The sequence below is a fragment of the Aethina tumida genome, chromosome 6 (assembly GCF_024364675.1).
Source record: "Aethina tumida isolate Nest 87 chromosome 6, icAetTumi1.1, whole genome shotgun sequence".
Lineage (NCBI taxonomy): Eukaryota > Metazoa > Arthropoda > Insecta > Coleoptera > Nitidulidae > Aethina > Aethina tumida.
Window position 1 is genome coordinate 1,170,367 of NC_065440.1, and position 21,020 is coordinate 1,191,386.

At 36.6% G+C, this 21,020-nt stretch overlaps 1 protein-coding gene and 1 long non-coding RNA gene across 3 annotated transcripts; one reads left to right on the forward strand and one right to left on the reverse strand.

The window, feature by feature from the left end:
- The first annotated feature begins 4,710 nt into the window (after positions 1-4,710).
- On the forward strand, positions 4,711-5,202 carry LOC126265927 (uncharacterized protein K02A2.6-like). Its single transcript, XM_049968839.1, has one exon. The coding sequence runs from the start codon at positions 4,711-4,713 to the stop codon at positions 5,200-5,202; it is 492 nt and encodes a 163-aa protein (XP_049824796.1).
- An 8,601-nt stretch (positions 5,203-13,803) lies between these two features.
- On the reverse strand, positions 13,804-16,785 carry LOC126266038 (uncharacterized). Of its 2 annotated transcripts, XR_007548504.1 has the most exons (6): positions 16,381-16,785; positions 16,185-16,326; positions 16,032-16,125; positions 14,894-15,097; positions 14,707-14,816; positions 13,804-14,419 (listed from the first exon to the last, which is right to left on the reverse strand). It is a non-coding gene; the product is annotated as an uncharacterized LOC126266038 (long non-coding RNA). The 2 variants fall into 2 exon arrangements; XR_007548503.1 differs by having other exon boundaries at positions 14,707-15,097; positions 16,381-16,784.
- Positions 16,786-21,020: the final 4,235 nt, after the last annotated feature.

Consider the following 21,020-nt stretch of genomic DNA (forward strand, 5'->3'; position numbering starts at 1 on the left):
AACCCCGTTTATTACAGGTGGGGTGGCCAAAAGGGCCTACACCCAAAAGTTCACACGATTTGCGTGAACCACACCTAGACACCGCTAAAAAAACACAATTGGTGACAAAAAGGCTCAACGGACCAAAAGTCCACTTTCCCGGCCAACAGGACCAACGAATCCGCCGAAAGACACGAACAAAATGTCAAAATCCCTCAGCAAGCTCGGTGGTCTGGTGGTCAAGTGACCAGTCGTCGGGGCGGACGACCCGGGTACGAATCCCGGACCAACCGCTCACTTTCGCGGCCTCACAAGCGACCTAAAATTTTTCAAAGTCCCAACCCACGTAAAAGCCTGTTCCACTCACCCTGTATACCTCAGACGTCACCCAGCTCATTCCCGCAACCGATCACCCCCGAAACACACGTCACACTCGCGTCACTCTCACTCACTTCAAATTTTTCAATTTAAACAGCTTCGGAGCTCCGCGACGGCACGTCCGCACTCCACGGCGGTCAAAACGGAAGAGATAATCGAGATAGATGGGTTTTTCTCGGCGATATCTGACTTGGTGTTTAGTCAGACCAGTTGCTTCTATCATTTTAGCGATGTAAATTCTGGGATTCGCTGCTTCTATCTCTGCGAGTTTTTCCAATATTACGGAATCCGGAGGTTTACCAATGACATTCTGCAGATCCGTGGAATACTCCAGAGGATGCATTCGTCGCTCATGTTGACGAACCCCAGCAAAAGAGTTAAAGGATTTCCCACAAAATTTACAGGACGAACGGTCGGAACAAGAACGGGAAAGGACATGTTTTTTTAGTTTAGACTTGGTGCTAAACACACACCTACAAATATCACAAATATTATTATTGTCTGAATTATGAGATGAAACATCAGGGATATTTTTCCTAGGTTTAATATTTATAGATTTACATTTCTTACTCATATTTTTTTCATACTCAAAGAGTAGGAGATTGTGAACTTCTCAAGACAAATAAATAATAATTGCACTAATTAATTAAAATAAAGGATTAACATATGTAAAAAAGGAAACACTCCAAATGGAGCAGATCTAATCTCAAATGTAGGGTGCGCTGGACTCAGATGGGCTTCAGGTGATATTAGGCCAATGTCAATGTAAAAAGTTCCATAAATCAAAAATTCAATTGAATGTATAAACAAGATAATCTTATTCATCCAAATAATTAAGGTTAGTCTTTTTCTTCTTATTATTAATTAAGGTTATGTTATTTAACTAATCTTCTTCTTAATTTTAGGGTTAAACTTCTTCTTATTAATTTAGGCTAATCTTCTTCTTCTTTATAATGAACTTAAATATTACAATTAAACCAGACGGACCTAATAATAATTAAATAGTTAGGCAAATCTTCTTATTATTAATTTCAGGGTTAAACTTCTTATTATTATTTTAGGTTATTCTTCTTCATCTTTACAATAAACTCAAATATGACAATTAAACCCGACGAGCCAAATAATTAACTATATTATTAAAATAATTAGGCTAATCTTCTTCTTATTATTAATTTCAGGGTTAAACTTCTTCTTCTTATTAATTTAGGTTATTCTTCTTCTTCTTATCAGTGAACTCAAATATGATTGTCGTGTATGTATATTATGGCCCGCGTCTAATTTAGTGTACAATGTTACCTAACAGAGGTCTCTGACTATCACTTAATTTTAGTTATTAGTAAAAAACAGCTTAATGTCACTTTTGTACGAATGGTGTCTTATTATATTGTTTTGTGCCATAACATAGAAATTTAATTACGTTAATAAACATTAAGTTAGAAAACCGATATTTTCATTCATACACAATAAATTTGGTGACAGCGGTGGGATGATGATGATGATGATGAAGAAGGGATTGCAGTCGAACTAAATCGGTGTAAGTGTAAACCCACGTGCAAGAGGAACAAAAATCCAGTGCCGCCATTACGATGGGAAGAAAAGATGGAGAGCACACAAGTCAGGATGTGGAACAGGAGGTTCCGACCGCGCTGCTTCAAGCGATGACAAGTATGCTCACTAATGCGCTCAAGGATTCGGTCGCAGAAGCTGCCACTGCAGTCAGCAACGAGTCAACGTCCACCGGGCAATCAAGCAGTCTCAAGCCACCGCCATTTTCCATAAAAGAGTTTCGTTTATCAGATGGCATCACCGTTGAAGATTACTTTAAACGCTTCGACTGGGCATTAGAACTGAGCAAAATTCCAGAAGGTCAGCACGACAATTACTCACGAGTTCATATGGGCGTAGAGCTAAACATTGCCCTGAAATTCTTCATTTCTCCTCTCGAGCCAGAGTCACTCACGTATCCACAGATTCGCACGCCACTTATCGCTCATTTCGATGCAGACAAGAACAAAAACGCAGAGAGTGTTAAGTTTCGCCAAATACAACAACTCAAGGGTGAGTCAGTTGCATGCTTCGCGTTACGCCTTAAGCAAGGTGCCGCGCACTGCGAATATGGAGCATTTTTAGACAGAATGCTCATCGAACAATTATTGCATGGTCTGATTGATCGAGAAATGCGTGACGAAATACTTTCAAAAAAGCCCGAGATATTCCAGAACGCATACAAAATTGCACACACTCTCGAGGCAACTCGTCACACTGCCGACGCAGTCAAGTTGACTGGCCCGTCGTCGTACAACGAAACAACACACGCACTCGTATCCACTCCAGTCCAAGTGAAGAAAGTCAAATCATTTGTCCGCGGTCGCTCTGCATCGAAAGGCCAGAATCCAAACCCAGCATCACGCAGTGCATCGCAGAAGCGTGGTAAAGACGGAAACAACAATTGGTCAGCGTGCAATGGTTGTGGAGCCACACACAATCAAAGACAATGCCCTTTCTGCGACGCTGAATGTCACATCTGCCAAAGAAAAGGACACATCGCAAGAGTCTGCAGGTCGAGGAATTCAAGTGCAACTAAAAATTACCAAATCAAAACTGTGGAGCAGCCAGCGGAAGAAGTGGATTCCGTAAGGCATTTAAACACATTAGAAGACTTAAACACTCTCAAAACAGTAAGCAAATACTTCACGTGCAGATCGACGGGAAGCCAGTCGAAATGGAACTCGACACAGGCGCACCATGCGGCATCATAAACTATAAAACACTTTGTACAATTAACCCTAACTATATTTTGCAGTCAACCAATCGCCAGTTCACCAGTTATTTACATCATCGTCTCGTATGTAAGGGCTATGTCACAGTCCACGTCACGTTGGGTACGACAACACGTGAACTCGACCTATATGTCATCGACGGCGATTACTACTCTCTATTTGGACGCGAATGGATTGCATCGTTCGCTCATGAAATAAATTGGACTCAAATATTCAAGCCTCAGAAAGTCCACAATCTCACTGCAACTCCACCACGCTTGACGTCAAACCAGAACAGAACCAGACTTGAGTCGCTATTGGATAAATACGGGGACATCTTCAGTGAAACGGCGGGTGAACTCAATGGACCGCCAGTACAAATGCACCTTAAGCTACACCAGTTTTTGCTCGCGCTCGCGAAATACCGTTTGCTCTACGCGACAAATATGCAGAAGCGATTGACAAAAAAATCGCATCAGGACACTACGAACGAGTCGAATATTCAGAATGGGCTTCGACGACACACGTCGTCACAAAGAAAAATGGTCTACGTCTGAACCGTGCTAAATGCGTCTTTGCTGCTACCGCTGTCGAATTCTGGGGACACAAATTGATGGTCGAGGCATACATAAGTCAGATAAGCATATCGAAGCAATTCGCGACGCTACCAAACCTTCTACATTCGAGGAACTTGAATTATTTATTGGAAAAGCAACCTACTACAGTGATTTCATTCCAGATTTGGCAACGCTAGCACGTCCGCTCCGAGACATTCTGCTCGCGGAGACTTTCAAGTGGACAACAGAAGCCGACTGCTCGTACGGAGAACTCAAGAACATTCTCATTTCACCACAAGTTCTAATTCCATATGATCCCAAGCTTAAGTTAATTCTCGCCACGAATGCTACCAAAACAAGACTAGGAGGAGTTCTTTCGCATCGCTTAAGCAACGGCCATGAACGTCCCATCGCTTATGCAAGCCGGAAAATGACGAAAACGGAACAACGATATCCTCAGATTGACAAAGAAGCACTAGCCGTCGTTTGGGCTGTACAAAAGTTCTTCCTATATCTCCATGCACGTCGCTTCACACTCATCACAGATCACAATCTTACATCCAGAAAAGTCACTTCCAGTGCTGTGTATCAGTCGCATGGCAAATTACGCTGACTTTCTCGTTCATTTCAATTACGATGTGGAGTTCAAGACGACGAAGGCCAATGCAAATGCAGACTACAATTCTCGAGCACCATTACCAACAACCTCAGATGCTATCGACAGAATTTCTGGAGAAAGAGGAAAGGAGATAGAGAAAATTGACGAATTCGACCAATTCATTCTGTGTCAAATTAATCAGCTTCCAATCCGTGCAGAACACATAGCTAGAGAATCAAGAAAGAATACTCATCTTGGAAAAATCATATAAACCTTAGAAGCTGGTCAAAGTCTTGCTTGTGCTGGATATAAACCACCAGAGCTCAACTACAGTCTGACCAACAACTGTCTTGTTTTCGAGCACAGAGTTGTTGTACCATCTTCACTACAACAATCAATTCTCAAGGATCTACATACTGCACACATTGGCATTGTCAAGATGAAAGGTTTGGCACGTTCTTTTGTGTATTGGCCAGGTATCGACGCCGACATCGAACGAATCGCTAAATCATGCCCAGAGTGCGCTATACACGCGCACGTTCCACCAAAATTCAATCAGCATCATTGGGAGTATCCGAAAGGTCCATGGGAACGCATTCACATAGATTATGCAGGGCCAGTTGAAGGTACAATGTTTTTAGTCGTCGTTGATGCTTACAGCAAATGGATCGAAGTAAAAACAACGAACCTTACAACTAGCACATCTACAATCAAAATTCTGGATGAATTATTTTCTAGTTACGGATCTCCAATCACCGTAGTCTCAGATAACGCCATGCAGTTCACGTCCGTCGAGTTCAAAACATTCCTCCAGTCAAGCGGCGTTGAATACCACAAGCTATCAGCCCCATATCACCCAGCGACTAATCGACAAGCCGAACGTTGTGTTCAGACTATAAAAGATGCACTTCATAAAATGCAGTCCACGTGAAGTTCACTACAGCAAAATTTATCGAAAAGCACCGCATTCAACAACAGGTCTTCCACCCGCACAACTTTTCTTAGGGCGCAACATACGTACGCGTCTATATCTCGTACGACCTGATACAATTCAAGCAAAAACCACCGAAAAACATCAAGCAGAATTCAATCACATATATCGTTCATTCAAGCCATCACAATCAGTATATTTCCTGTCGGGCAATCCACGAATGGACAAATGGATTCCAGGCTCAATCATTACACGCCTAGGAGATTTACACTACGAAATTGATCACTTTGGAAAATCGTTCAAGCGACACGTCGATCAGATCAGAGGGACAATACCGAAACTGACGGAGCTTAACTGTCCGCCCTCGCAGGTCTCCTCTACCGTCACCCTCGGTTCGAGTACCATCCCCTGCTTAGCACTTCCGCTGATTCCACCCAAGTACTATAAGTATGCAACCCATAGTACTACTTGCGTTTCACATGAACCCTCCGACACGACCATTCTGACAAGTCACACGTCCTCGTGTGATTTTCCTGCAAATTAAGTTCAAACAGTAATAGTTCATTCGGCTTTTCCTGACTAATATCAGACAATCAGACGTTAGTTTTATCAACCTTTCAAATCAAATGCATAAAAGTTTGCCCCAATGCGTGTTACATCTACGATATTTTCGAATATAAGACTAGAGTTTATCTATGGACATGAAAACCTCAAGATCTGCATCACTTAACCAGCAATACAGATTCGTCATCACTTAACCAGCGATGACTCTCAACAGAAATTATCACTTAACCAGCGATAAAATCTCTTCGCCACTTAACCAGTGACGGCTCTCACTAGAAATTATCACTTAACCAGCGATAAAATCTCTTCGCCACTTTACCAGCGACGGCTCTCACTAGAAATTATCACTTAACCAGCGATAAAATCTCTTCGCCACTTTACCAGCGACGGCTCTCACTAGAAATTATCACTTAACCAGCGATAAAATCTCTTCGCCACTTTACCAGTGACGGCTCTCAACTTAATCAGTGTCCACACAGTTTTCAGTCCAATGATAAAATAATAATAAAAATATAAAAAATGAATAAAATTAAGATTTAAACTATTATTTACGTTGATTCTTCTTCTTCAGAAAAAGTGATTAAATCATCGTCATTGGGTACAAAGTTTTCTGGCATTTTCTTTATGCGGTCATACCAAATAAATATCTGTTACAAGACACTCATAAAATAATTATTACATTTTTACAATTAACTCTTTCCCAAAATAAGACAACCGATTCCATTCAACACAGGTACTGTTTAGATCTATTTCAAAATATCCAAACATGAACATTGATAATAATTCAAATGCCTTTGTTAATATTCCCAATTAAACACATGAATCATCGTCTAAACAATGATCATCTACACACAACGTCTCTACATTGCCTCTGCCCCCTGCGCCATGATCAAAACCAACTGATTTTGCACTTGCAGTTACAGATCGACACATGTAAGACAATCCACAGTCTCACTACTGGGACTCAAACTGACGTCTCTTTCAACGCCTTCAAGTTCAACTGGAATATAACTTTCTGGCATTTTCCACGATTTTTCATGCGCTTACTTATAAGTTCGATTGCTACTTAATGACTTCAAAAATATAGATTACCATTCAATACCTCTATCAGGAAGAAAACAATTCTAAACATAGGATCAAATTTTGTTTGGTGTCTGACTTTAGAGCGATCAAACATGACTTTATGATATTTATGTAAATTTTGCATACTTCATAAACTTGATATACAAGATATTGAATAGACTTTTTTTTAAGAAAAGAACATTTCTCCGTATTAAAAGAAAATCTAGCTTTTGTCAGTTTCTATGTCTAAATTTTGAAAATTAATTTTGTAGGAATCGTTTAAAACGCACATGTTAACTACATTGATTTTCTTTAGGCTAAGTTCCTCAAATGTCATATGAACAGCTAATCCTTTACTCAAAATTTCTCGGTCAATCATTGTGTCATGTTGCTAACAATAATCCGGTAAAAAGTGAAACAATACTTCAAGAGAGATATTATAAATTTCAACAACAGCCTAAATTTGTTAGGTACTGTTTATACTCATCTGTCCCATGCCAGTCATAACAACAACATTAGAAAATCGTTTACCATTAAGCTTAAGTGATATAGATTTTTTAATGAGCGAACATTCCGACCCGGAATCAAAACAAAATGAAAACTTCTCACCCTTATGTTTTAAAGTGCCTGAAGGTGTGTTTACCAAACACATGTTGACGCGACGCTCGGTACTTGATCCCTTCGATTGCGGACTGGCGCCTAAGTGGTTGGGTACAGTACAACGTGACGCAAAGTGTCCTTGTCGTCCACACTTGAAACAGGCAATCGATGGCTTCGTCGAATTTGGTCCATTGAATGATGGGTGTCCCCTCGAGGTACTGGGTCTCGACATCTGGTTCTCATTATTTCTTGAGCTCCGACACTTGTCCGATTTATGACCCAATTTCCCACAATTGCAACATATTGTTGAAGCCATTGGTAATTTAGGCTTTTTATTGGGGTTGTGGTCGAGGTCGTTCGTCGTTGATTTCCTTTTCATATAAGAAAAAAACGGTCAGTTCTTTTAGCAGTTTAGCTCTTGTATCGATGTCGGAGGTAATCGCAAGTCGACGAGTCCTGGGTTCGAATGATGCGATATGTGCAACTGCACTCGCTAGAATTTCTTCTCTTGTCAGATTCGAACACCTAGTCATTAGCGACGTCATTTGGCGAGCTGCATACGATGCAAGACATTCATCATCCTTTGGCTTATTGTTTAGGAAATTTAGAAAAACAGTCGCTGTTGTTTCGGGACAATGATATCTTGACGCAAAAATGTCTTTAAATTCCGACCACGTCATCTCCGGGTATGTCACTTTTGATAGCCAAGAGGATGCTTGACCCCTTAAAGCTTTACTAAGCAAAATTATCAAGGGAGCACCACTCATTGATTTGTCCGAAATGCACATATCTGCCGTCGAGATCCAAGCTTGTGCATCAGCGTTCTCTGTATCCGGATCAAACTCTGGCAATTCTACACTGACCTGATTCGACGGTGGCCGCAGAGCTTGTAGAAGAGCCAAAAAGTTCCTATTTTGTTGTTCCAATAAAGACTCCCACTTCACTTCACTTCCACCAGATCCAGATCCTGATCCTGATTCAAATCTTGATTCAGATCCCACTTCTGATGTCGCAGCGCGGTCAGGATTATCGGCCATTTCGAATATTAAATAACACGCAAATAGTCCTTACAATGTAATTGAACTAACAGGCACAGGATTACAACTAATAGTCAATCAATTAGGTAGGAGTCGTATGAAACGCGGTGATCCCGACGGTTATGCCAAGCCAAGACTTCTACGCAGCTTCCCTGACGGAGCTTAACTGTCCGCCCTCGCAGGTCTCCTCTACCGTCACCCTCGGTTCGAGTACCATCCCCTGCTTAGCACTTCCGCTGATTCCACCCAAGTACTATAAGTATGCAACCCATAGTACTACTTGCGTTTCACATGAACCCTCCGACATATATATATATATAGGAAGGAGTGAGAAGGCACCAGCCCGGGCTGTTGAGGCCGAGGAGCCGGTTCCAGGACCAGCTCCTCGGCCAGCACCACTGCTGGAAGTAGAGATTCCAGAGGAGGTGTTGCGCGAACCGCTCAGGTGGGACGAGGCGGAATGGAATGAATTGTACTCCGGCCTCCTTACACTGATAACATCGGGAGACGGACGGTCGGAGCGCAAAGCTAGGCGCGCTCGGAAGCATGGCGGGTCCACAAGGCAGGCACGTCGGCGATACGTATACGCCCGGACACGAGATCTCTACAACAAAAACCCTTTTGGCTAAATATATCCGCGAAGGGCAAGGCAACACGGTCAACTTTCCCTCTATACAGGAAAGCCGGCCGCCAATTCCAGAAATAAAGGATGTGTACGATAGATTATGAGGAACGAAGCCGACGGTACAGATTCCAGATGCCCTCGACCAGGGTCCTCAATGGACTTCCCCCGGTGTCTGTTTTCCTCACTTCACAAAAGAAGAGGTTGACAGACATGTCGCCTGCCAAAAAGCGGACGCGTCTGCGGGTATCGACGGCATTAAGAGTGGAGGTGTCAAGAAACCGCAGTGCAAGTACCTATTGTGCAAATATTTTAATCTACTACTACTTGCTGGAAAACAACCAACCGAATGGAAATTTAATCGAACAACACTCATCTTAAAGGATGGGAAAGACCCGTAACGGGCCGAAAACTATAGGCCAATCACAATAGGTTCTATCATCTCCCGACTATTCTGGGGCTTAGTCGACAGGAAGATGAGAAACAACGTAAAATTTTTCGAAAGGCAAAAAGGTTTCTTGAGCGAACAGGGATGCTACAATAACATACACATCTTAAATGAAATAATTAAACAAAGCAAGAAGAAAAGAACCGGAGGCTTGGTGGCAGTTCAGATCGACATATCAAAGGCCTTTGATACTGTTCCCCATCAGATTATTGGTCACGGACTGTCAGGAAAAGGGATTCCACCTGCAGTGGTGCGTATGGTGGAAGAAAGCTACAAGGATGTTCGCACACAAATCAAAATGGGCGAAGAAATGGTCAAAGTTGACCTTCAGCGAGGAGTGAAGCAGGGCGATCCACTCTCGCCATTCATATTTAACACATTATTAGAACCACTACTTATAAAGCTGGAGGCCATGCCTGGATATCGTATAGACAGGAATACAAAAGTGTCATGCTTGGCGTTCGCGGACGATTTAATATTATTAGCGGACTCCGCACCACAGGCGCAGGATCTCTTAATAGAAACAGAGTCATACCTGCAAAAGATTGGAATGAATATATCGATCTCAAAGTGTGCTGCTTTAGAGATCAGAGCGACAAAAGATTCATGTTATAAGACAACATCAGATAAAAGGAAAAGAAGACGGCTTGATTCCGTTTGCAGACGCAGGATCAAGTCTACGATATCTAGGAGTCAACATCTCTCCTTGGTATGGGGTCGACATTCGAAACATCAGGGATGAGATATACGGAGCGTTAACGCGGGCTACACGACTCCCACTAAAGCCCATGAAGAAAATCAATTTATTGTCTCAGTACCTAATCCCGCACTACCTTTACCGGTTAGTGCACAGAGGGATGATGGATTGGGTTTTCCAAAACTCAAGAGGTGATAGCGTTAACCTCGAGTTTAAAGTCGGGGATTCGGCACTTGAACTCTCCCGATCCTGACATCAACGCGCTGGCGAACGGGTCAGGGGCAGAGGATAGACTACGGCGACAAGCGAACTCTGTCCGAATAAACTAGCCCGCAACGATAGAAGACATTAATCGATATAAAATGCGGCAAAAACGAAAGGAACTGGAAATCTGGGGAGCCAGCATAGCCCAGGGGAAGGCGGTGAAGTCATTCATCAACGACCCGATTGGGAATGGCTGGTTGTATAACACTACGCTGCTCAAACCAGGGAGGCTGATTACAGCCTTAAAAATGAGGACTGACACCTGTGCGACAAGAGTCGCAATGAACCGAGCAGTACCCCAAAGGGATCTGCTATGCAGAAAATGTCGCCACCTGCCCGAGACGCTAGCCCACGTTATCGGGCAGTGCACACACACAAAGACATGGCGGATTCGGAGACATGACGATATTGTGGACTTCGTCATGTTGGAAATTCCCAAGAGGGACCCTGCGGCAACAATCATCAAGGAGCCTACGCTGGACTTCGAGAATACGACGCTCAAACCGGACCTAGTAGTTAAAACTGGGGATCGGGTCTTCGTGGTCGACGTAACAGTCCGCCACGAGGACAAGCGGTATCTCGAAGAGGCTCGACAGGATAAGTGCCGCAAATATAATGTTCTGCTACCGCAGGTCAAGAATAGATTTGGTGTAGGCGAGGCCTCTGTACTACCGATAGTAGTCGGGACTCGTGGAGGACAACCCAGATATACAATCGAGGCATTGCGCCACATAATAAGATATAGACAGTCGTTAGGGTTACCATTTCCCTAATGGCCCTCCGAGCCTCGATTGAAATTTACCACAGCTTCATGGATTACGATGGAGCTGTGCCTCAACGTCGGGAATACCGTGACAGGTGACCGACGGACCGGCCGCAGCCGTCTTTTTAACCATGTTACGTCCCTGTGGTAAGTATGTTTATTTATTTATTATATGTGGGAGATTTTGTGTTTAATTATATTGAATTATTATTTTAATTTTACTTTTATTTATATTATACCCTTATTTTATTTATATATACATATTTTATTTATTTTATTTATACCATAAACTTTATTTATACACCAAATTTTAGCTCTACCTTATTTTAATCTTATTTTATTTTTACAATTTCAACTATTGTACACACACCTTGTCGCCCATATATAGCGGCAAGGCTTTTACTTTTATATTTTATATTTCTTTACACATTCTTTTTAGCTGCGGTCGGAATTTTTCCACTAAGCCGAGGGGTGTCTCCTGGCCACCTCCTTGTGGTTCCTCGCGAGCAACGGACGGACTTTGTCCGGACGGCTAAGTGCCAATGGAGCCCCCTCACATACCCAAAGGCTGGGGAATTGTTAGATAGTGGGAAACCAAAACACCAAACCATTCACTGCAAAAGTGGAATTCTACTCAGCCGGACCTGGTTGTGGGACAGACCACGGTGCCGCAGAATTGCGGCCCGGTGGTCTGTTCCGCAACTGGGTCCGGTAAATAGTTTAAGTATTGTTAAAGGGGGAGCCGTTGCACAGATATCGCGGGCGAGTGTAGTAGGTGCACCGTCTGCGTTGCCGGACTCCCCTACTTGTTATCCGTAGATGAAAGTTCGCCGCAAGGCGTAGTATATAGGAATATATATATATATATATATATATATATATATATATATATATATATATATATATATAAGAAGATTGGAACAGGTTCAGACGAATTGAGGACAGAAATATCTCACTTTAAAATCCCAGATAACTCAAGAAATACACGACTACAGAAGCGAAGGACATGAAAGTTATGTGTGACTAGAACAAGATTTTGAATTTGTTGAATGTTTGGTTGAAATTATGAATTGTGTTAAAGGTGGATGAGTGAATCCGGGTTGTGCAGTAGGTCCACATAGAAATGATTATTTCATCTGTGAAAATATGAATCTGAGTTTTACTGTAGGATCCCAGAGAAATGATTATTTTAGTATGGATTATGTAAGAGGTCAAAAAAGAAAATGAAAGTGTACATGTAGTAATTCTACCACAGTAGCAGTCAGGAGAAGCCGTGTTAACGAAAACGGAGTTTCACTCAGTTCCTCACACAGCGTGTTGGACAGCAGTATAATAAATAAAGGTAGACTGATCCCCAGAGAGCAATAAATTTAATTGCTAATACTCTATTGCTAATGAATAGTAGATTCTGCTTAATTGCAATCCGGCCGTCCCACATAAATGGATGTATATCTTTCTTTGTTGTTGATCTTGTTGATGTTTTGTTTCAATCCGCGAGTATGTCCAAGCAATTGCCTCATTTCTTAGTCACTAGTGATATTGTCACTGAAAGAGTGACCAAACAGTTTCTTAAGAATATCGCTCCAAAATCGCGGTATTAAAATACCGATACATCTCTAATTCTGGGTTATTTTCTGTAATGGCCCACTATATAGTAATCGAAGTGAACTACTACAATTTCCAGCTTGTCCTTTTGCAAGATATGACTCAATTAACAACGTTTAGATATAAAATAGAAAAATAGTAACCAATCAGAATCAAACACAAAGTGGACCCAGTAGAGATTTAACCCCATTAGAATATAGGGTGTTAATTATATGAGATGAAGGTGGATGAAATAAAGTAAGTCCCAAATAGTAAAGGAATTCCTGTAATTTCAGTTAAAGAAATAAATCGATGGCAATGAAGACAAGGAAATTACAATACAATAATAAAGTGTAAACACGACAGCCAAACACCCAATCGAAAATATTTAAGGGTTCATAAGATTTTCTAAAAGCTTTAGGAAGCTCAGAAGTGCAAATTGTAAGCTTTAAGTTTATAAATTCATTTACCGATATACACAGAATTGTCGTATTATTTTGAAACAATAACGAATATTGTCAGGGACAAGGAGAAGGAAAAGTTGAAAGAAATGCATGACTAGCAGTTCAAATAAATCAAGTTATTTTCCGTTTAGGAAAAGATGAAAGACTGGTAATACCCTATAGTCACAGTATATTAGTATGATGGTCAATTTAGAAAGATGGTTTAAGAAATAACACAGCCAACAAACCATGACGTTTTTAATGGATGCTTGAAATAATTGTCAAATAAACAACCCCAATGTTTGTGGAGAAACAGGTTAGAAACCTTATTTTTGACAACAATAAATACCTATAATATACTCAATTATATCTAAATTTTAATATAATTTAAATAACATAAATCGTAATTTATACTTGTTGCTTAAAATATTACCTATTTTAAGTAACATACATGATTACTTAATATTTTAATTTTTAAATTGTAGTGCCTAATTTTCAATATCGAGTACACAGATACTAAAAGCTCATTCAAATATATGTTGATGCAGCAGAAGTGTATTCGTGTGTGTAGTGCAGAAAGTTAGACTCGTGATTTTTCACTGAAGTATTCAAGACCAACTTCGTACAGATCGTTGTGGTATTGGTAGTGCAGAATCTAGCTAGCTTTTAACTTTTAGGCTATTAAGGTCTTCCAACGTCCAATGCAACTGTTATATTTCGCACAAGCACGTTAGGCACTGTAACCGTACATGTTAATGTTATTTCATTACATTATAATCTAAAATTTTGTTGTTATTCAGTGTGTGGCTGTTTTAAAATAGGATGCAGAAATAAACATTAATTATATTCAACATCAACAACGAGATTTGTTACTACTACCTTGGTACATTGGTACATGCCTATATAATACCATACCGTCTATTGCGAACACTTCATTTAGAAATTACCGCTACCACCGCAGCACAATTATACCACCACTACATCAATCTTATGTGAATGAAGTTGACACTGGCTGTACTTGGTATTTCTTTAATTAAGCAATGAATAGAATGGACTTCATGCATAATCTTGTGACAATGGCTGTAGAAACTCGATACTGAACCCTTTTATTTCGACACAGCTTGTCAAAATACCTAAAATATAAATATAATAAAAACATGCATAATGAAATTGTCATATTAAATCATCTTTCTTCAACTGAAATATTTAAAATTGGAATAACAACAAACAACATAAAATATTTGTCTAATAATACATAGCTGAGACTATTGCAAACTATTATAAATGTAAAGTGTAAAGTGTAAAGTGTAAAGTGTAAAGTGTAAAGTGTAAAGTGTAAAGTGTAAAGTGTAAAGTGTAAAGTGTAAAGTGTAAAGTGTAAAGTGTAAAGTGTAAAGTGTAAAGTGTAAAATGTACATACATAGCGTCGGCTCACAAGCCTAGAATAGTGATGAAGTTTTGTCCAAAAAGGGCCTTTTTCTTTTATAACATCCGCCATACCCGCTAGATTTACAACCAGCAGACTTCTGGCTACAAAAGAGATTCAAATTACAGTGATGAAGAAGTTCATTCCGAATAATACTAAATAAAAATTACGATTTGTTTACCCCTTTCGCGTATCTGACATCCTAAGTCCTAATTTTTGAGACAGACTATGTATACCTTAAATGTATTTTAAACCAAACGAACTAAAAGTAACTATTTTACTGACCTTTGATTTCACTTCTTTCATATCAGATTCTCTTTGATCATTCATATGTCATGAGGAAATTGAAACATTCTGGGAACCTCCTTTGTTCCATCGTCCATGACTAAAATAAAAAATAAGGTTGAATATAAACAATATATTAAACACCAAATAAGACTCAACATATTTAATAATCGTTTTAAATTCTTCAAATAGTTTAAATGTTTATAATAAAATAAATTATAAAGTAAAACACTTATTTACTAAAAATAATGAAAAATGTTATTAGAGATAATTTATCAAAGGTTGTTAAAAACATTAGTGAATGAGTTAATTAATTTGAAAGAACTTATAAACATTGGGCATTTCAACTATTCATCTAACATTTCGATCTTAATTAAATTGTTTCCAATAAATTATATTGGTGTTATCGTTTTATGGTACCTACATATATGTAATTATCCAATGTTTAGTCACAAAATTATTTACTATCAACTAATCTTTGAAACTTTTGGACATATTTTTATCAACTTTAAAATATTTTAGAGCATACCAATTAAACTTAAAGAAATTTAAGTTTTATGGTCCAAATCGATTTCCCATTATATAAATTCCAATTTGACCATTTTGATTCATCCCCCATAGCGAAAAGAAAACACAAATAATGCTCAAAAACTTGTATAGCATTCGAAATCTATATAAATGGAAAATTAAATGAATTTTCAGCAGGTCTTTATTAATATTATTTTTATGATATTTTTGATTAATAAAATATTTCTTATAATTTATTTCTCAAATTATCAGAATGTGATTAATGAATAAAAAATTATTTAACAGTAATGTGTTTCGTTAAACTAAATAAATGTATTTGTGTATTATGTTTCTTAAATATTTAAATGTAATTATTACTAGTTTTTAAATAAAGTATAATTAATTAAACAAAAAATTATTTTTTAATTTTGTCTCTTTTTAAAAGGAAATGTTTGAAATGTATATTAAAGAAGAATTAAATATAATGTATTTTCTTACCATAATCAAATAAAAATATGGGCACTAACCTTCAATAATTCACCAAAACAGCTTTATGGCATCGCTTCTAGAATTCCTTTTTAAAAACCTCCAGTTTAACAGATATATCTTTGCCATCGTCACCTAAAATTATTACTAACTTTATATATTCAAATTGATAAACAAATATGAACTTAAACAACTTATATTACGTTGAATCCCTCCATATTCTTAATTTAGGGCGCCAGAAGATTTTCAGATGGGGTGCCTTCGAAGAAACCACGACTCTTAGACACTAAAGTTTTATGCACAAACACGTGGTCCTTGGTTTTCCTCAGTTTCAAACTACAGTACATTAATAAAAATGTAAACAAAAAATACACAAACAGGAACACTCACTGTCTCCAGGACAATCAGTATCCCAGGGGATGACGAAGAAATACCTAGAAAAGTTCCCCGACTATCCTCGTGGTTGTTCCGATAACAATTGACATAAGCTATGTATCTTGCGGTATACATTGTAATATACAGGAAGGAAGATACGACAAATAAATCTCGTTTCATTATATCTGCCTCCTTCTCCCTAACTCGTTGAACAGAAGCTACACTTCAACGAGAGGTAACTTTTCAAAATGTCACTAAACAATTTTAATAACAAAATATCAAAGATTTCATTAATTAATTAATTTTTAATCTGCGCGGTAGCGACGGCGGCGCATATTACAATCTCTATACTCTGTTGTGATTAAGAATACAACATGTAAATCGATAAATCCCCAAAGTTCGTATATATAAATTGTGCAGAATCTACGGCTCTGCGTTCAACGTGTAATTACAAATTATACTAACGAAAGTTTATAGTTACAAAAGATGCTCAAAAGTTCTTTCAAAAAAAGATAATCCAATTCCATTGTATCACCCGCAAAGAAAAAAATGTCTGAAAACATTTGAAAAGTTAAGCAGGTTAGTAAACGTTTTATACAAAGCAAGCAAGATGTTTCATAACTCAATATGGAATATAAATATTATACATTTTCAGACCAAAATGGGTAGCCCATGCTAAAGTTCAAAAACTTTTCTTTATTATTTATTTTGTAGCCTATAATTAAAAATACAATTGTAAATATTATTAAATCTATAGATGGCTTTTGTCCTGATGGATGGGTGGTATCCTTTCCAATTTTGTCTTCCTTCATTACTTGTGTTTTGTTTTTGCTTAGTTTTATAGGTTTTAGTGCTAAATCTGGGAAGATTATTGAGTAAAATATTTTAATCATTTGTGGGTGACCATTAAATTGACCCAGTGACCTAAAATTAATCCATTCTTGAATTCTGTTTCATAGTTGGCCACTAACATGAAGGAAAGCCCATAGTGGGTTATGAAAATCATAAGTGCATTTAAAAAGTTTACTCTCTCTAGTTTGGAAAGTACCAATGTGTACTACTTTCAGGGTCTTCCGTATTTATTGACTTGACAAGTATTGCTATCCAAATCCGTCGAGCCGAAAATTTACAAATAAACATAAAAGTTCAGCTTTTATTTCTAATTTATTACTTCTCTTTTACTTTAACCTTTAATTTTTAATTAAAAATAAACTAATGGAGAGACATTTTACTAGGAATTAATCATAAACAAGCTATCGCCAAGAGAAATCATTGCTAGAACAAAATGGTTATCAAGCAGAACAAAAAAAAAAAAAAAAATAAACAAACAAGTAAACATGTAAATTATGTGAAAATATTGATTTTATTTGTATTACAAATATACTAACGCAAAAATATTTAAAATAATTTCGGATGATCAAATTTTTAGCACAGACAGTATGGAATAATTTTAAGAAATTGATTATTTTCTTAATCTTGATTTATTGAAAATTCTTTATATATATATATCGTATTATGATATAGTAATTCAAATAATGTTAGAACATTTTTATCAGGTAGTGATTTTCAATTTTAATCGCATTTATGTTTTTGACAAAAATAATATATATATTTCTGAAGAAATTAATTCAGTTTCCGAAACATCGAAACCTTCTGTGTTTAAATATGGGTAAAAACTTGAATAGGCGAAAGGTAGATTTTGGGAATGATGAAAATAATCATTGTAACTCTCTGTGTCTGGAGTCTAAAGTGGGAATTTTTAAAGAAACTACTAGTAATTCTTCAACCAGAGAAAGATACTAGAGCTAATAATGGCTAAATATTTATTTGAAATTACTAAATGGAAATTATCGTAGTATTTCGAAACCTGTAATAATTTCTATTTTTGATGGGATAAAATTTAGATTAGGTGAAAAGACGTACCCTGTGAATTAAATTTTATATTTATATATTTTATATAAATTTTTTAAATAAATTTATTTGTTGTGTTTATATTTATATATTATTATATATATATATATATATATATATATATATATATATATATATATATTATATTTAGAAAAATATACTACGCCTACATAATTATGATATGATTCAGTTAATAAATTGTTTATATGGAAAAAATATTACATTTGCTTATCAAATATTTTTTATGTAAATTTAATATACATTTGGAATATAAAAAACCCGATTGCCAAATACTGAAACGATATAACTAAAACTATGCTGATTCGTGACAATGATTTAGGCAACAGTCTCGTTCTTCAGTAACTACTTATTTCATCGCTGAAAGCGCTACAAAGTTTTCCAAAGAAATATCAGGCCTAAATCGCTATATTAAAATATCGAGATCTTACCATTGTACTATGAAACTAAGTATAACTTGTTTGGATAGCAGGCAATATCTAAGGAGACTAGTTTGGAACGAGAAACAATTTTAAGTACTAAAAACCAACAGTTAATCATGGTGGTAAATACATGGGATGTTTTTCGGCTTCTTATACTGGTCACATTGTATGAATCGAAAACAAAATGTATATTACTGACTATAAAAATTTATTCACAAGTCATATGATGCCTTTTGTAAACATTTCGAAATGTTCGATAAAAAGGAAAATTTCTTTATTTAATTAATATGTACGGTCAGAGACAGATCTGCAGTTACACTTCGAATTCAGCATGGCTTGTTACTCTCCCTCCTTTTTACTTCAATACCAGTTGCATTTTATAATTTTGAGTCTACATATTTTTATGTTCAAATGTGTGATCTTTTTATTTTGTTTATTGAATAATTATATAATTTATTCATATTAATAGACATGTATTGCTTTGAATGCTGTTTTTATGAAATATATTCTTATTTTTGAACTTCTAATGTCGAATGCGATACAGTAAAAAACTGTAGTACTTTCGTACGATATGAATATAATTCTTAATTGCCAACATTTTATATCATAATTAAGTAAAATTACATTAATATCCGATTAAAAATGCATAATATGAACGCAGTAGTATTCTTAATTTGTCAGAAAATAATAATGCGCATATATTGTCGCATCTGAACACTTGTACTGTTTCTAATATTCTCCCTTCGACTCTCACATACTCACTGCAAACGAATAGAGCCTTCAAAGTGTAACTATAGATCTGTCGCAGACCGTACATACATGAATTGTAAACAGTTGAACACATTTATAAATAGAAAAATAAATGCACACAAACCTAAACAATTTAACTTGAAGTTTGAATTGTATTAAGGTATCATTTCTAGTCTTCTTAAAAACCTTCAGTTTAATTGAAATTTCTTAAACCACAATATAAAAAATAAAAAAATACAACTCTCATTAAAATTCAGATTTTTTTATTAGAAGAATGAACTAAAACAGTCTATATACAAAATTGTCTGATTTACGTCCTACACCTCTGGATGAGTAATACACATGTAAATATGATAAAGTGGATTCTACTAACTCAAAAACTCTTACCGACCAATTGCGTAGAATTCGGTTCATCGAACGATCCATCAACAACCATGGAAAAACATAAAATTGAGCAATTGTTATTTTGTGGAGGGTTTTAAAGAAAATTGCTCCGTCGTGTCAATATTAAGATTTTTACCCATATAGAAACGAATTTGACACGGAATGAACCAACCGTAGCATAGTGACCCTACCTCTAAATTTGCATTTACTAAAACTACTTTTAAAGGTAAACTTTTTTGTTCAAATTTTTTTTTTAATGCTGTTTTATTGTTTCGTATGTGTTATGTAAATTTATTAACTCAGGTCATCAATTAATTAATTAATTAATTTTTACTTGTATCAGTGGTTTTTCCCCCCGTGAAATGTGTTATGTTCATTTCAAATCGAAATTAGTGGATTTAATATAAATATGATATTTCGTTTTTTTTATATTCTTAAATTATTTCTATAATTTTTTCGTTTTTTCTTGTTGTTACATATCTTGTCTCTTGTAGAAACTTCAATTTTAAGTAATCTATGGATTGAGTGAAATTGTATTATGTAATTAAATTAACTTTGACTTTATAAAATTGGAAAATCAAGTGACACATAATTTTAATATGAAATTTATAATCAAAGAAGCATTTAACATTATATATTATAATATATTTATGTATTATTGTATAAAAAAATAAAATAAAAGCAATGTTAATTCTAGAAAATGCCAAAAACGTGTAGATTCGCTTAATCATTAAGAAACGTAAAAAACATCAAAAGTTATATATACAAGTTAATACACATGGAAAATGGTAACTGGAGAAAATGGGATCATATATTGTGGATAACCTTTTAGAACGTGTTGAGAACTTATATATTATTGTATACAAAAATAAAATAAAAGCAATGTTAATTCTAGAAAATGTCAAAAGCGTGTAGATTTGGTTCTTGATTTAAGAAATGTGAAAAAAAAATCAAAAGTTATATATACAAGTTAATAACAAGGAAAAAGGTAACTGGAGAAAATAGGATAATAAATTGTGGAAAATCTTTTAGAATGTGTTGAAAACTACCCAATGTTCGAGATATATTTTATATGTGATACTGCTTCCAATTCACGTGCAAACAAAGAATCTCTTAGTCCATGTGGTGCAACAACTATGCAAAAGTGAAAGAAGTTAGTTTTCAGAAATA

Bases quoted from the DNA above. Each gene is read 5' to 3' on its own strand.
- LOC126265927 (XM_049968839.1), top strand. From the start codon at position 4,711: ATGAAAGGTTTGGCACGTTCTTTTGTGTATTGGCCAGGTATCGACGCC.